Source organism: Erithacus rubecula (assembly GCF_903797595.1).
Source record: "Erithacus rubecula genome assembly, chromosome: 3".
NCBI classification, from domain to species: Eukaryota; Metazoa; Chordata; class Aves; order Passeriformes; family Muscicapidae; genus Erithacus; species Erithacus rubecula.
In genome coordinates, this window is record NC_136689.1 from 110,348,175 (window position 1) to 110,365,605 (window position 17,431).

Consider the following 17,431-nt stretch of genomic DNA (forward strand, 5'->3'; position numbering starts at 1 on the left):
TTTTTTTCTTTCAAAGTAAGTCGCAACATGAATTTAGGCTTAAATTTACCATTTTCTATTAATACAATTTCTTAAAATTTGTACTACTTAAATAATATATTTTGATAGTTATGTTCTAAAGAAAGCTGTTTAATAGGAAAGAAAAATACTGGCTATGCATCCAGAAACAAGGGTTGTTGAAATGATTAAACAGCTTTTAACAGCAGACAAAAGAAATGTTTTCTTCATGTCAGTTTGATTTAGTTCAATAACTAGTTCAAAGTTAAGGAACTGCTTAGAAATAGAATAAGCTGAAGCATCATTATCTTTAAATGGTCTATGAATAAATTCTCAGTCTGGGATTCTGAGACTTATGAATTCATTCATTAGCTGTATGTAAAATTAGCTTTGGTAATAAACCAGTTTTAAATATAAAATGCTTGATAAATTTTTCCTCTGTATACAACATTTATTGCAATTTTATTTAAATAATAAATACACTTGAAAGGCAAGGATTTTGCATTTCAATTGCAATTCCCATTTCCATCCAAAACAGCTGGATACAAGTCATAAGTAAATAAAAATTAATCTTCTAGTAAAGAAAAATTATCATTCGTTTCTACCAGAATGCTATGTAAGTATTTATCATTTGAATAATTATGCTGAACTATGCAATTTTTGAAATGGGAATGTAAGGTGTTTTTCTGGCACTGTATGGAGGCAACAGATTAGTTTAAAAGTCAGATTCATTTCAAAGCAACATTTTTTCCCCAAATTTGCCTACTGACAAAAATCAAATTCCCTTGAGGAGAAAAGAGTAACACACATTTAAAATAAGTACAGAGAGGTCTATTTTTATAACAATTGTTTTACAGTTTTTGTATTTTCATAAACTAATATTTTAAATCTTATGAGAAATAATTTCACATTCAATGCTTTAAAGAGCTTTCAGGTTTTACTAAAATATTATAGTTTAGGGCCTTGTAAACAGGCAACTTCGTGATACATTGGAGATAGAATGGCTATGTAAATTAAAATATATAGCCTTGTACTTTAGAAACATCTTTACTCATAATTTATATTGAGTAAAAAAAAATTCCAACATTTTAAAAATACATTTAATTTTAAGATGAAAAAAATAAGTTCTGACATTTTCTACTTATTAAAATTCTGTTTTTAAATGGTGAAAAAATATAAAAATGGGCTTTTTTCTCCCTCAGCAAGAGTAAGGAAGTCAGTTTAAATTTTGATGCAACAAGAGTAACATGAATTTATTTTTAACATGTAGATGTATGCTCATGCTGTTATTGATTTATTTTATATGTAGATGATGCTGGCATTTTAATTTTAAAGACTTGGTTGCTTTATATTAGGTTTCTTTAAGAACTTATCAAAATCAGAAAATTCATGTTCTATAAAAACTATATGTTTCTGTGAAAACAATAACCACAATAGGGCACCTTCAATCGCACAGTGGACAGAGACACCTGTTCCTGACTTGGCCAAAGTTGTGAATTAATTGATTAATTAGTTTCAAAAATTTAATTGCTAGGTTTAAGAGCTGCTCTTGTTTGTGTGTAGCCAGCATCGGGCAGTGACATCTCAGCAGCAGAGTTTCATTTCTCTGAGCTGAAGGAGAAGGAAGGGATTCTACTGTGCCAGCAGTGGAGAACATATTTAAAGCAGCAAGGATCTCAGTGTTTTCAGCCAAGTGCTGACATACTAATTATGCCTTAACTGCATCTCCTGTTTCCTCCTAGGTCTTACTGCTGCAGCATCCCTTGTATCCCTGGCTTGGGCTCTGGCTTCCTACCAGAAGGCCCTCCGTGACTCCCGCGACGACAAGAAGCCCATCAGTTACATGGCTGTTATAATCCAGTTCTGCTGGCATTTCTTCACCATTGCAGCAAGGGTCATTACTTTTGCTCTGTTTGCCTCGGTTTTCCAGCTGTACTTTGGGATCTTCATCGTGCTGCACTGGTGCATCATGACCTTCTGGATCGTTCACTGCGAGACAGAGTTTTGCATCACTAAATGGGAGGAGATCGTTTTCGACATGGTTGTTGGGATAATCTATATCTTCAGCTGGTTCAATGTCAAGGAAGGAAGGACACGCTGTAGGCTTTTCATTTACTATTTTGTCATCCTTTTAGAGAACACCGCCTTGAGTGTTCTCTGGTATCTGTACAAGGCCCCTCCAATCTCTGATGCATTTGCCATACCAGCACTGTGCGTAGTGTTCAGCAGCTTTTTAACAGGCATTGTTTTTATGCTAATGTACTATGCCTTCTTTCACCCCAACGGACCAAGGTTTGGGCAGTCACCAAGCTGTGCTTGTGAGGACCCTGCCGCTGCCTTCTCCCTTCCCCCAGAAGTGGCCACAAGCACACTGCGCTCCATCTCCAACAACCGGAGCGTCACGAGCGAGCGCGACCAGAAATTCGCCGAGAGGGATGGGTGTGTGCCTGTGTTTCAGGTGAGACCCACTGCACCCTCCACACCTTCCTCCCGGCCACCAAGGATTGAGGAGTCTGTCATTAAAATCGATCTGTTCAGGAACAGGTACCCAGCATGGGAGAGACACGTGTTGGACAGGAGCCTGAGGAAGGCGATCTTAGCATTTGAATGTTCCCCCGCTCCTCCACGGCTACAGTATAAAGATGATGCCCTCATTCAGGAGCGCTTGGAATATGAAACCACTTTGTAAACAAAGCAAAAACACAGCTTGAAGCAGCTCCAACGTTGCAGTCCAAATTAAGGGTTGACAGTAGGGCTGTAGGAACAACTAAACTGCGTACTACAAGTAGAGCAGCAAGCTATAGTGTTCTTAGTCTGGCTATCATCATGATTATCATTTGATCCACTGTGTGCAGTCTGTCTGCAGGACACTGATACAACAGCATCTTCTGAAAGCCTCAAAAACCCCAAACTCTGACCCACACATACAAATCAGTTACATCAGCTGGGGGAACTCACCCACCACCCCATACTGCTATGAAACTCTGACTGCACAATCAAACCAACAAAAAGGCTCTGAGCAGAGCTCCCAACTTCAGCCATTAGGTTATCTTATTTTAGAAAGGAATGATTGATATTTCCATAATCAATGGCAAAAACAAAAAAACCCCACATCTTTTCAAAAGTAACAAAACTGTAGCACACGGTGTTGCTGTTAGGAAAACTATTTTCTGGGGCAAGAAACAGGAGTTTAGTAGTCTTCAACACTCCCATAAATCAACCATTCAGGTTAGAATAGGATTGCTAAATAGTTCTTAATTAAAAAGAAATGTCATCATGTTTATAAGGCTGTCAATGGAAAAGAAACTAAACTCTGATTAATTAGGTCCTTAAAATTAATACTACCAGAACTGTTTGTTTTCTGTAGAATTTCAAAGTCTTTTTTACATGCAATTTAACTTCTTGATGTTCAACAGAAACTCTATGCAGCTCACTTCTGGTTTTGAGGAGAAATAAGGAGCTCTAGCACGTAGTGATATTCATTAAATGATAATCATGATTCAGTGTTCAATTTGCAAAAAAAAAAAAAAAAAAAAAAAAAAAAGGTGTAAAAGAACAAGGAAGTATAGTTTTCGTATTCTAAGCTTTTTGGAGGACCCCATTCAGATATCTCAGAAGAAACTGCAAGGAGCTGGACACACTGAAACATCTCTGTTTCAGGACTGAGAATGCATGATTCAGTGTGTGAATGTATGCAGGTGTGACAAGAGACTGACATGCCATACCCTTCTAGTGCCAAACACTGTATAACTGCAAGGTTGATATTGCCTGAGGGACACAACAAGTGGCACAAGCCCTACCAGAAAAAGAAGCAGGAAAGACCATCCAAGCTCTCAATGTGTAGAGACAGCTCTGATTTTTCCCACCCAAGGTGAAAGTGATGTCTTTTAAGGCTTTCAGCCACCTCTTAGTAAGTATATTCACCGAAGTATAATATAAACAAGTTATGTGGAAGAACTTCTGCCTGTTCAAGACTGGTGTCCTGATGTGTCTAAAAATTAGAATCTCTTGTAATAGAGTGCTCTTGCTGCAAGCTTTTGGGTTTTAAATACCTCCCTAAATCTAGTTAATGGTATTATACTTTATGTTAAAAGTATCCCCTGATGGTGCTTTCAGATGCATTAAAGGTGCAAGTCAAAATTTGATAGTATTTTTTTTAAAGCTGGTGCAGAGTGAAAAACTCATGGATTATTTCAATATTTTTGTAAAGTAAAAATATGGTATAAAAGGTTACTTTTTATAAACCTCAAATCTTTTAATACATTTCATTCTCTTTATAGCTTAGATTTTAAGAACTGGTCCATGAATTTTATTAAATGGCTTTTGCAGGTTGACATAAACCTGGTTTTCACACATTATGGATTTGTTTTGCAGTGTAATGCCATATGAAAGCCTACATGGGTACTTTTAGAATATTCTATAAACTGTGGATCCTGCTTCAATTGTAAGTGGCTTGTAAAGACACCAAGTGATTCCATGAGAAACAATTTGCTATAACTATTTCCATCCATTTTAGGAGAGAGAAGCAGAACTAAAGAGTTACTGTTGTAAATGGCATTGTCAGGGTGGAGAAAACCTGATAATTGGTATTGTAATCTTCACTGTCAGATATATCCAGTGTAGTCACTGCTGTGTATGCTGCTGGGTAAATTTCTGTCTTTCCTATTACAAATATTTGTACTATGAAATGGCCAAGGTTACACAGACTATGTTTATTTGTATGTGTTCAATTAGCCATTTTTAATGTTGACATTTTTTATTAGTGAAATATTCGATACCTATTGTTCTTTGCTGGGGCAAGTTCCTCAAAACAAAAACCTGTGAAAGTGCAGGAATCTGCAAAGCAGAGGGAACTTTACACAGATCAGAAAAAACCTATGCTTCAGGGGTTTCCTAGGTATTTTCAAATTAACCAATGGCCAACTGCCTCTATAAATTTTTTTAAAAAAAACTAATCTTTGATAGTCCAAACCTGAAGCTTTTTACAAAGTGATTACCCTTTTCTTCATGGAGATACAGCTGATTTTTCAGAGAAAAGCATTCATGTTTTTTTCAGAAAATATGCCACTGCAAGAACTACTAAAAAAAAAAAAGATTTTGAGAGCAAGTCCTTTGTCCTGTCCTATTCAATAGACCCTGCACTCCAGAATCAAGTTCTAGTTCACACAAGGGAATTGCTGCTCTTCTTTACAAAGAAGGCACATGTGAGCTCTGTGATCCAAGATGTGAGGGTTTCTTTTGGAGGCAGCTGGAAGTGTTTGCTGCTGCTTTAACAAGTGGGAAATTGGAGCCTGAGTGAGGCACAGTGGGCAGCCTTGTCAAGCTTCAGTCTCCCACCAGCACCTCCTGGGGAGAGGGGCAGCAGTGCTGCTGTCAGTGAGGCTCTTCCTCTTCTCAGGAGCCTCTCATCCTCTCGCTCTTCCTCAGAGCTGTGAGCCCTTGGGCAGGCTGGCAGAATTGAAGAAAGGTTGCTTCATATGGAATTTAAAGAGTTAAGGTCTTCACCAGTGCTTGCATTGCAAGGTTTCTGAAGAAGGTCTGGGATGAGTTTGTTGGATTTGCTTTTATTTGGTTTCAGAAGGAAGGACACAGAGTTATTTGTCCATGTGGTTTTTCATGCTTGGCATTTATTTTCTTTACTCTCACAGCATTTTAGATTTTAAATAATGTTTGCAAAAAATGTTTGTCTTAAGTAAACTGCTGCAGGGTGTGAGTGCAGAGTGACATATATATGTGTGTTTGTATATATATATATTTATATATATGCAGCACTATGTATATACACCTTGTCCTCTGAATTCAATCTGGCTCTTTGAGACAAGGGTAGAAGTTATTATGCACTAAGTCAAAATTTGCTCTCCAAAATCTTGCTCTCTTAACATCTCATAACATCAGTGTTACCTGCACTGAGAACAGGGCAGTGACTGAAATCTGAACACTGATGACTACAGGGGCAGTTTCCTATTGTGCACTGCTGTGAGTGGTCACATTAAAAGTTGTAAGAATTTTTCATAGAAATTGCCAAGATTAAACACAGTCCATGCTGAAGTTCCATTATGGCCTTATGGACAGTTAATAATCAATATGCACTCTTCTTTTTGCCACAGAGAGGTCTAAAATCAATAAAGTTCAACTGAGACAGCAATAGCAAAAATAAAATTTAAAAAAGGACTTGTAAAAAACCCAAACTTCTGCTTTTGAAATAATAAAAATATCAGGCCTTCATATTTTCATATTTACACTCTGGTAAAGAAAAATAATCACATCTATTCATTAGAATTAAGACTTAACAGGAGCATTGCTCTAGTGAACCAAACAAACTTAGCAGCAGACTTAATGGTAATTTTTCTGGTTAAAAACTTGGTCCTAAAATTCTGAGATTTGTGGATTTTTCTGTTGCAGAAGAGGCAATTTGACTACTATCACTAATGAAATAAAGGTGATGGGTATACCCATGTTCATTCAGAAAACACGCAAGAAAATGTAAGAGAAAGCTTTTTAAATTTATTTGAAAATCTGTTTGTTCTGTAATGGGATAAATTTTCTTAAATAAGTTCTTTACAAATATGTGCAATACTTTCTTTTCATGCATATTTAATAAGGAAAAAAATAATTTCCAATTTTGTTATGTCAATTTAAATATGCTTCTTGTGACAGAACAATGTTTCTTTGCTTGGGTTATACAGACTTGGTGGCATATATACAATATTTTTGTTGTCAAACCAACAAATTTTATATTAACTAATTTTTATAAAATTGGATAAAATTTTCCTTCCAAAATTTAATGCTAGGCCTCATCTGCCTGATTTTGTAAACTTTTAAGCAGAGGAGGAAAATTACAATTTTATTGGCGATTTAATTTTTAATATGTGGTGAATAGCTATTAAACCTGTATTAGTTTAAAACATATGATGGTCTTTCCAATACATCATTATCTCCCCAAAAGAGCAATTCATAAGTGGTACTAAAAGTAGAAGTGCTGCTTTATTTGGAAAGGGACTCCCAATCATGCAATATGCTCATTTACTTTTTATTGGCCAGCAAATATTCACAACTAGACTGTTGGGGTTTTTAGAACACAAATTAAATGAGTTTGAAGTGTTTGTGATTTGATCATATCACTCCTAATGAGCCTTAAGAGTGGCACTATACTGAGTTTTAGTTGGCTCTGCCAGTGATTCAGCTTCCAAAGCCACTGCCCTTTCTCTGCTCCCTGCCTGAAGCTGTGCAATCCAGAGTGACTGAGGTGCTGTGATTTACTCTGCACCCCCTGCACTATGCCAAGGAAAAGACTTCAGCAGGTTCCTGGGGTCCTACTGCTGCCTCTCTTACTCCTGTGCATGGTGGGAAGCAGAGTAAATTGCATCTGTGCATCCATCTAAACAAGCCTGTGAAAGTTAAACCCCTACAAGATGTGTGATGGAAATAATCACAACACATGTCCATGAATCTGCAAGCCCAGCACCACAATTGCTAACTCTGCAGTGTAACAATGCAGGACATGGGAAGAATTGTCTAAATACACAGTAAGCCATTTAGTTTGGTTAATTGTAGCAATTATACCAGCTCACTTGGAGCCCATGCTCTCAGCAGAAAGCCAAATGGAGTAAGTGGCAAACAGCCATTTGTGTACCAGAGACATTAAGTTATAAAATCCTCACTTGATTGTTTATAGAACTATGTCTTTTCATTACAGCAATGAATCCATTCCTCTTTATTCTGATAAAAGAGATAAAATACAAAATGAGAACAGATTCTTTTAAATCTGGGAATAAAAAAAACATGACACAACAAATTGCTGCAGTTCCCACGTAGTGATTTTTTAAAACAAACTCTGCCATCATTTTCACTTGGCTGCAAATTGCTGAGTGATCTGCTTCTGAGATGATTTCTCACATCTGGTATGGGCAGACTTTATTACAGGAGAGACAGAGATGACATTGCAAAGCTTTGTTCATGCAAAGTTAGGGAAATGGTGTCACTGATGAAAAGATCATTTACAAAGCTGTTTTAACACATGAAGGGTCCCCTGGCACCATTTATTTGACCTCAGTGACCTTAGTGCAGGACTTTGGTGAGATTTCTTCACTGGTATGAGTATGTCAAGATCAGGACATGGCCTAGAGTGAACTGCATGAATTCAGACCATGGCAGTGGAAGTCTTCACCTCTTCACTCCAAACTGAACTCAGCTGGAGATTTGCTTAATGCCAAAAAGCCTATATGGCACTTGGCTCAACCTGAAATACATACTCTAAACTTAGTGCTGACTCAGCATGAATCAAAGATTGCTTCTTCTTTCCTTTTTCACAAATGCACCTACTTTGACTGAGTTGCTGTTTTGTGATCCTTTTAAGAAGACTGAAAAATGTCTCTGAAACCAGCCATTTCCAGTGATTCTTACAAAAGCTAATTCCTGACCAGTACATTCATTAAAAGAAACTTTTTCTAACTCTGTGAGCTTGGCTCCTGTACTTACATTTTGCTCTAAATTCTTAGCATTGCATTCTCATGCAGTGGATTTTATACACCCATTAGTAAACTGTGTGCCTACTCTGAATCCTAGGGCAGAGAGAACAGATATGCAAGATTCAGGGCAAAAAGTACTCTTCAGCACACTTATAGGGTGATTTGCATGAGCCAGAGAAGTCAAATAGAACCTTGTGTACAGTTACAACAGACTTATACATATAGTTGCCATATTCATGGGGAGAGATTTACAAGAAATTGTGATGTAAGTGTCCAACTAATAGAAAGATCAAATCTCAACCACATGCAAGGCAGGGTAAAATAAAGTCAGCCAAGAAACTTTAAAGTGTAACCAAAAATCTCATTTCAAGGAATGGTTGGAATAAATTTAAAAATGTAACAGATTTTTCAATGTAACAAAATGCAACTTTCATAGAAAGAAAGATATGACCACTTTAAGTTGTCTCTATCTGTAGGTTTCAGCCTCTTATTTCAGATAAGTTTGGAAGCAATTGCTTCTGGCATGCTGCAGCTACAGGGATGCTAGCAGCTTTTCTGCACAAGATCTGTTCTGCTGTAAGAGTCCACATCCTTTTAACAAAGCATTGAGTTTGGGGTAGTTTTTTAACTGAGCTACACCTCACAAAAGCCTTTTTTAGCATGAAATAAGTGTGTACACTCAGCCACCTAGAGTGTAAGGGTGCTGCAAAACAGAATTTCATGGATGAGTGATTTCCTCAAGGTAAAAAAGCTGCTAGTTGAATGTCTAGAAGAGCCTGCAGAGACATAACACAGTGCTAAGGCAAAGACCATGCCTGTGTGCTACAAGTCTGCTCAGAGCAAGGCCTGGTCATAGTCCAGCACTCTTTTCCCCACCTCATGCACCAAAGAGCTCACAAAAGAGAGGAAAACCACGTGCATGGACTGGATGGAAGCCACACCACTTGGGGACCAGCACCTGGCACAGTGCAGCACAGTGCAGAGGTCAGCGCGGTACATCGAGGGTCTCAGGCTCTTTGTGCTCCTCCAAACTGCACTAATTGGGAGCTCCTGAACATTTTTAATGCCAGGTGTTCAAGGACTAAAAAATTGCCTCCTGGACTTGGTCAGATACAACTTGGTCTTCACAGCACAAAGTTAGCTCAGCTCCTGTCTCCCACCTAAACCTGCCAGGATACTCATAGCAGGTATTCTGCTGCCCATCTTACCTGAAAGAATTGGGTCCTCTGTGGTGCTATCAGATGGGGCTTTGCACTGGAATATTCATGAGGGCTTTTCCAGCAGTAAATTGGTGTCCGAGACCAAAGGGAGAGCCAGATACAGTGATCTCTTCAGCTAGCAATGATTCATATCTTTAGCTGCTATCTCTCAGGGGAAGGATATAGGGCTGCACTCTGGTGAGGAGAAGGGCAATTCTCCCTGCCTCATATTTTGAACTGTTCTTCCTCCTTGTGGAAAATGTAAATGTGGACATACTAATGCAGACATGTGCAGTGTAGACATAGTTCTAGTATTTTGACATGTTCAGCCCCTTTAGTGTTGAGGACTCTGAAATTGTTGAGCATATCCAGTGCCATTGCCTACACCCAGCCAGAGTAATGTCTGCAGTAAACATCTGGGGCAGAAGCAAAATCATTTTGCTCACCTTCCAACCTGACCAAAAGCTGTATGAACATGGTTAGCACTGTGACAAAGCCTGGATCTCTACATGCTGCCTTGAACCAGGTCTATTCATGCACTGGGTGCTGCTCTGGCCACATTCACATGGCTTTTCTTTGGAACTCAGGCAGACTTTGTATGGACACCAGAGCTACTCTTGTAGTTTGCCTGTAGTTTCTTGAGCCTAAGTGTCATACACTTTGAGATTCAGTTCCTTTGCCAAACAAAGATCAGTTTGAACTGAGCAAAGTGCAAACAGGCTCTGTGCTATTTAGCAAAGCATGTGGTGCAGACATGATTTCATGGGCAGTACATTTGAAACACAGCTGTGTGCAAATTGCCCAGGTTATGGTGAATGCAAGACACTCAGTGTCCACAGCACACTATAATAAATACTCTATGTGAATGTGGTTTGGCTTGATCATAGTAAAAATCTCATGCTTGGGAGCAAATTTACAGTTTCAAATGCATTTATATACATATATATATATGTGTGTGTGTGTGTATATGTGTGTGTGTGTGTGTGTGTGTGTGTGTGTGTATGTGTGTGTGTTTGTGTATACACGTGACAGTGAGTCCTGAGATTCTATTAGGATTCAATTTACAATTCATTTCATCCTAAGCGTAAAACAAAAGTAGGATCAGAACATTGTCATCAAGGAGAACCAAGTGGTAACTGCAAAAAAGAAAATTATATTATTGGGAAATGCATTCTAATCATTAATAGAAACAGCCTTGTGATTTAGTGTGCCAGCACTTTAAGAAAAAGTTATGGAGAAAATATGTCTAATGCTATATTTCATATCTTAAATATTTTGATAAAAGAATAGAGCAGGGATAATTGTGTAAAATACAAAAGGATTTTTCACATTTACTTATCAAGGAAAAAATCATATAGAAAAATGGCAAAGGGATCAATTAAACCTTTGTTTCATGGAATGTAATGTTGGTTGTATTTGTTTCACTATCAGTTATCACTATCAGTAGTTTATGAAGGAAATGACCTGCAATAATTTTGATGGTTTACTTTGACTGAAGAACACTAACTGGGTTTGTTATCCAACACATGCAGTTTCCTGATGCAAGCTCTCAGAAGGAAAGACTTGCTCTTGCACAAATTACATACTAAGATAAATTTCAACTGCATATACTTGAAAACAATACTCCTGTCAATTTAAATGTACCATACATATGCAGTAATTATTTCTAAAATTCTACCTGCTGATTTTTTTTAATATATTCTGCATTATTATATGTCAATCCCTGTCTGTTTCTCAGACAATATTTGATGAGAATTAACTTTAAATTTTATGCAGCTGGGGAAAAGACTACTAGCCATTGGAGGCACTTGCTTCTTAGGAGTTCAGATATACGTCTGGAGCTCTTCACCTGTGCCACCATCCAACATTAAGGGCAATGGCTGAAAAAAGTAGGTTTCCAAGGAGATCTGTTAAATAAATGTCAGAAAGATCCAGAATTATCATGACTGGGTAAGACAATGGCAGTAACTACAGAGGAAAAGTTCAAAAGTAGTCACTAATGACTTTCATAATCTTTCCCTGAATTTCCACTTTGGGACACACATTGTTCTCCTGTCAGCCAGCATCCACATGTGCTGGGATCACTCCTGGCACCAGCCCTGTGGAATTCACTCTAGCTGAAAGTGAGGACAAAGCAGGCAGCTTGTTTCCAGCTCCAGTTCTCCCTGGGCTATTGGGCTGGCCCATGGGACGTATTTCACTGAGAACACTTTAGCTATTGGTGAGATTGCCACATCAGTCTGGGCAGGATTTAGCCTTTAGATAGCACTGCATGGACAATGAAAAACCTTCCTTTGTCAGCAGAGAGGGCAGCTGCCACTATTTATAGTCACAAAGTGCCAGCATATTGTCATGTATTTGTGGCTGCTATCGATTCCTCCTTTTTTATTTTATTGGAACAGCTCGGAACTTGTCGAGTTGCACCTAGGTTGATTTGCAGCTAATTAATTCAACAGACATTTTTAATCTTGCAAATCTGTGGCTTGTAATACAGTAATCAAGGTCCTGTGAGCAAACATTAATCAGTTCAGGAGAAGGAGTGGGGAAGAAAAAAAAAAAAAGCCATTGTTAGCTGTTTTCAATGAGGTGCCCACACTGGAAAGAAAGATCTAGAAGAAATGCAACATTAGTAAGTTTATCCTAGCTAAGCTTTCATCATTCATCTTGCAAAACATTTATCTATTTGATTTGCTTCATATATGCAATGGGTTGTATTTTAAAGAGGATTGCTAGGGTTGAGACAGCTTTACTTACCATCAATATGAAACTGTCCAAATTTCCTTCTGGTCATTTATTCATCTTATCAGCCAAAATGTCATTCTATCCAGCAGCAATTTCAATTTCAACAATTTCATCCTTGAGATGACTGTACTGACTGTGCAACTGTTTATCCTGAAGAAACTACTGTAACAAAAATGTACTGAATTTAGCAACAGCACTAAGAACTGGGTGTAAGAATGAAGGAAATATTGTTTTTCATTGCTTTTAATACACAGGTAGATGTTAGCTACTTTGACATGAAGCAGAAGGTAAAATTTTAAAAAAATAATGCTGCTTCCAGAGATATCTGAATAATGGAAGTGCTGCTATTAGCAAAGCACTTCGTTTTTTTCATCATCAGAAGCAATGTAGGTTAGTACACTCACAGTTTTATAAAAATCAGCAAGAATGAGTGGGAGGTTTAGGATTTAACTTAACTCTGTAGGAACGCAATTACAGCAACATGGGACTCAGGAAGTGCTCTGGTTTGGGACCCTCCTGATACAGAATTTTCAGGTGGGATGGTGTCAGAGCCCCCTCCAGTCAGGCTGCACAGGAGAGTAATCTGTACACACATTTTATTGTGGAAGCACCTCCTCTGGTGACCTTAGCAAGGATGCCAGAGATCAAAAAACACAAAAGCAAAAGGATGATTCTTTTGGTCAAGATTAAGAGATGTTTGTGAAACACTGTGGAAAAGTTGCCCCTGCTGTTTCAGTGGACAAAAGGAGGAGCAGAGTCTTTTAACAGCTAAAAAGCCCCCAAAACTCAATAAACAAATCTTGATGCCAAAATACTATCTATGGTGCAATTACTCTCTCCTCGGGGAAAGACGTTGAGTGAGAAAATTCTTTTTGTGTTACAAACAAACACACAGGGAGACAGTGAAAGATACTTCTTAGATATAACTTTGTTGCCACTGACAGGAGTTGTTTATTAGCAATAAGATACAAAAGTGTCTCAAATTAAGCCTGGGAGACAAGGATTTTGTATGGCAGTAATGCCAGGGACTGTTAGATTTAGAAATGATAGATCTTTGTAATAGATTATGGGTCAGAGAACCTTTATTGCCTTCTTTATGGAGGATAAACCTCAGATGGCTTCCATAAGAAATATAAGGCTTAGAATAGGCTCAAGAGATGGTCTTTTCTTTATATGAAGAATTATAGGCTTGGTGTTGCTCAACTGGTTGTGCATTTTCTCATGCCCTCAATTTCTCACGCAGTACATCCATGAAGAAATAGTGGATTTGCAGGTGCTTGTTCCTGTATTGCTAATAGTCCTCACATCTACTTCATATACAGCTGAGGAACACACACAGGGGACAGTGCAAAGGCATAGAGCAGGGGAAAAAAAGAGAAAACAGAGATCAGTAGACGTGTTAGAAGCTCTATAATTAGGAAATAACCATGAAGCTTTAGAGAAGGTGAGCCTTCATAACATTTGTTCATGCTCAGGTATTCTATCACTCAGCTCCTCATGGAAATTACTGCTGAAAAACTTCCAGTTATATTAGATGTTATCATCAATTCTTGCTTGTTTAGTAGCAGAAACAGTCTCACCCTGTTTTTAGCAGAAAACACTGTGGAATTATCCGTAACCTCATGCATGATCTGTAAGTGTAGCATATCACAATAGGTCTCTTTTTTCATAGAAAGATTTACTCAGAAATGTTGTCAAAGTTTACTAAATACTGCTCTGATGTTTTTCCTTGCTTCCATTTTTCTCATGTGCATATGAGCCTCTTATGCAAACCTCACCAAGGAGAAAGGCAACTCTCAGGTTATCTAAGAAACTTCCTTTTCTCACGTCATTGTACAAGATTCAAAAATTCCTTTGCACAACACCTGGCTATGGGATAACTTCTACTGCTAAGATGGAAAACCGAGTTAAAAATGCAAACACTGAAGTAATTTTCTCAATTGCAAAGCAGGAATTTTATTAAAGACAGCTGTCGCATCTTGATTTTACTTCAGGTCAGCTGATTTTACTTCATCATTCCACAGCCTTGGTATATGCCCATAGCAACCTAAAAATTGGTGTATTTTGTTTCTGAGGTAGTTTCTGACTCACAGAACAGCCTGTAATAGGGATCATGTTGGATTAGCAAACAAGGATCTGCCATTCCTCTGCAGTTCTTTAACAGGACTGCACTTCCTTTAAATCAATTCCCATTGATTCTCAAGGGCAGAAACTGTCCCCTGTGTAATTTGTTCTGCTTGAGGGAACAGATATTTTGCTGTCTGTACTCTGAGTTCTGTATTATTAACAAGCTAATGTTTATCCTAACAAATGAGAATCACTGTATTTTCCTGCAGGTTCCATTCTGTGTATAAGATATCTCAACAGGGGCAGCCTCCTCTGTTGTTCTTCCCATGCTTGCTCACCTGCCTCTTTAATCAAATGTTAACTTAACAATTGTTATTCCACATGCTGCAGAGCCAGACAAAACCCAGTTGGACTTCTGGATTTGACCTGTGGCATTTTCAAATGGGAGATTCATCTTCTCACTGTAAGCTGAGTGCATTTGAAATGGTACCCTCTGGGACACAATAAGTGCAGTTCATTATCATATTGGTTTTGTAGCAATTTACCAGAGCACAGCTGTGCTTTGAAACTTTGTGCAGCTCTCTGTAATCTTCATGCATTTAAAGGGGAAAGAAAAAAAAAAAAAAAGGAAAAGGAAAAAAAAGAAGAAAAGAAAAGAAAAGAAAAGAAAAGAAAAGAAAAGAAAAGAAAAGAAAAGAAAAGAAAAGAAAGAAAAGAAAAGAAAAGAAAAGAAAAGAAAAGAAAAGAAAAGAAAAGAAAAGAAAAGAAAAGAAAAGAAAAGAAAAGCTCAACTTCTTATTGTTCTTCCTCAACATTCATTGTTCTCTTTGCAATGTGCAAGAAGCATGTCAGTTAATTCACATCAGATATTTCAGATGTATTCCTACAAAATCTATTAATTAACCCAGTAATAATTAAAAAGAGGGTATTCTCCATTCATTACAGCAAAATTTATATTCAAATAAGGCTAATTTGTATGATTTTCCATCCTCCATTTCTTGAAATACAGAACTCCAGGTCTGTTTTCAGGTTGACTGGTGGATTTGATTTGATTTGGGGAAACGTGCAAAAGTGTTTCTAGGCTATTAGTAAAACAAGGGAGCCTTCCAAAGCAATTCCACATGAGGCAAATGATCCTAAAAGACAGACTTGATAACAGCTGTGCTTACAAAATCATCTTCAATAACCTACAGCTAAGCAAAAAAAAACCCAAAAAAAACAAAAAACCAAACCCAAAACCAACCAAAAGGCAGTCTTAGAAGACTGATGAAGAAATGCACATGTCAATAAGACACACTTGCACCAATGCTCTGGACAGAAGCATTTATTATATTGGGATTTGCTTTGATTATAGAAAGTTTATAATCAGAAAGGGCTCCCCTGGAGGTCCACCATAGCAAATTAATTACCTTCTCTTGGCTTTAGTGGAGTCCAATAAGCCCCAGGAGAGGACACATGGGTATTTAGATTTTAAATTTCACAACACCAATCTAAGTAAAATTTCTTTTTTAAGGAATCTCTTTAGTAGCTACTTTACAATGGAATAGAATTTCAAGAGAAATTTTCAGTTTTTGTGCACCCAGTACTGATTTGGCTAAGTTATTGAATGTCTGAGGAAGAAATATCAAGCTTTGTATTAAAAAAAAATAGGCTCCTGGAAATAATACTAAAGCATTTATAGGTCTTCCAATTCTGTTAATCACTGAATGAGGCCAAGATACCTCACTGGATTCCAGGATAAATTAAAATGTTTAGTTTTTTGAATATATTAATTATATTTTAATTTTTTCTATGAAATAAAAAGTGTCACTTGAGCTGTATATTTCAACTTGAGTTTAAAGACATATATATATATATCTTTCTGTGAAGTCCAAGTCACTGAGCCCCAGGGAAAAACTTGGACAAGCTGGGGAAGTGAAATTTAATCCTAAGCTCAGGCAAGAGTCCTATTTTTCTGCCCAGCCTGCTATCCAGCCCTCCATGATACTTGCCTGTCACTCTTCACCACTGAAATCTCTGAGATGGATCTAGCATTTGGATCTTGATAAATTGAATCTCATTTAGTGCTGGGTCATACAGCAATTGGACAGAGGCAGCTCAGTGGCACAGGGATAGGGATGGCAGGGACAGGCAGATTCTCTTCCCTGCCAGTTCCTCCAGTGGCACAACTGAACAGGTGATGGCAAGGAGGACTGCTTCTTCTTGGGGAAAAGGTTGGTTTGGGTATAGAGACCTGGAAATATTTCCAGAGACCTGGAAATAGAATTTGCATTTTGAAAGGAAATGTGGCAAATAAGTTATGACATGGTGAAAAGGATGTCTACATATGTCAAGTACTCACAATGCCAACACACTGAAACACCAAGCTGTATTCTCTAGGCTGTAGAGGATTGTCTTTTCTGTTGTTACACATGCAAAAAAAATATTTTTACATCCATTGCAAAAGTGTGCCTTTTAGCACTTTTGTATTTTATTAAATGAGACCTGAAAAAATATCTCTCCCCTCTTTAAAATCAGAGCATCTTTTTCTGTTTAGGTTTACATTAAACTATAAAATCTTGACTTGTCTGAGAAACTCCCTCTCATGCTCAAAATATCTGAGCAACTGAGCAGGAATTCATGACAAACATTTTGGGAAAAGTTGCAGTATCCTGTCGCATCAAGAAATCTCACAGTCCAGTCTTCTAGTTTTCCATCTAGTTCTAGCAGAAAAAATTAAAAGGCTATAATGTGCAGGATGTCCAAGAGTAATTGGCCATTACTATCTCTGCCACCTTAGTGCATACATTTATCTCTCTGAACATTAGTGACTCCTCTTTTTGGATTACCGGAGATTAAATTGGCCAAAATCACACATCAGTTTTGAAAATCATATTTACAATACAGTGAGCATAGAAGGATAAAACTAAAGAGGAAAAAGAAAAAAAAAAAAAAAAAAAAAAAAAAGGGAAAAAAGGG

At 37.6% G+C, this 17,431-nt stretch overlaps 1 protein-coding gene across 2 annotated transcripts in view; it reads left to right on the forward strand.

The window, feature by feature from the left end:
• The window catches only part of XKR4 (XK related 4), a 217,760-nt gene extending 208,351 nt beyond the window's left edge, over positions 1-9,409 (forward strand). The window contains exons 3-4 of one of the 2 annotated variants that reach the window (XM_079299852.1): positions 1,740-2,455; positions 2,536-9,409. In XM_079299852.1, coding sequence (XP_079155978.1) covers positions 1,740-2,455; positions 2,536-2,604 — 785 coding nt within the window. In that variant the 3' untranslated portion in view covers positions 2,605-9,409. Of the gene's footprint in view, positions 1-1,739 lie in introns of both variants that reach the window. The other variant, XM_079299851.1, reaches the window with a different exon arrangement.
• The last annotated feature ends 8,022 nt before the right edge of the window (positions 9,410-17,431 follow it).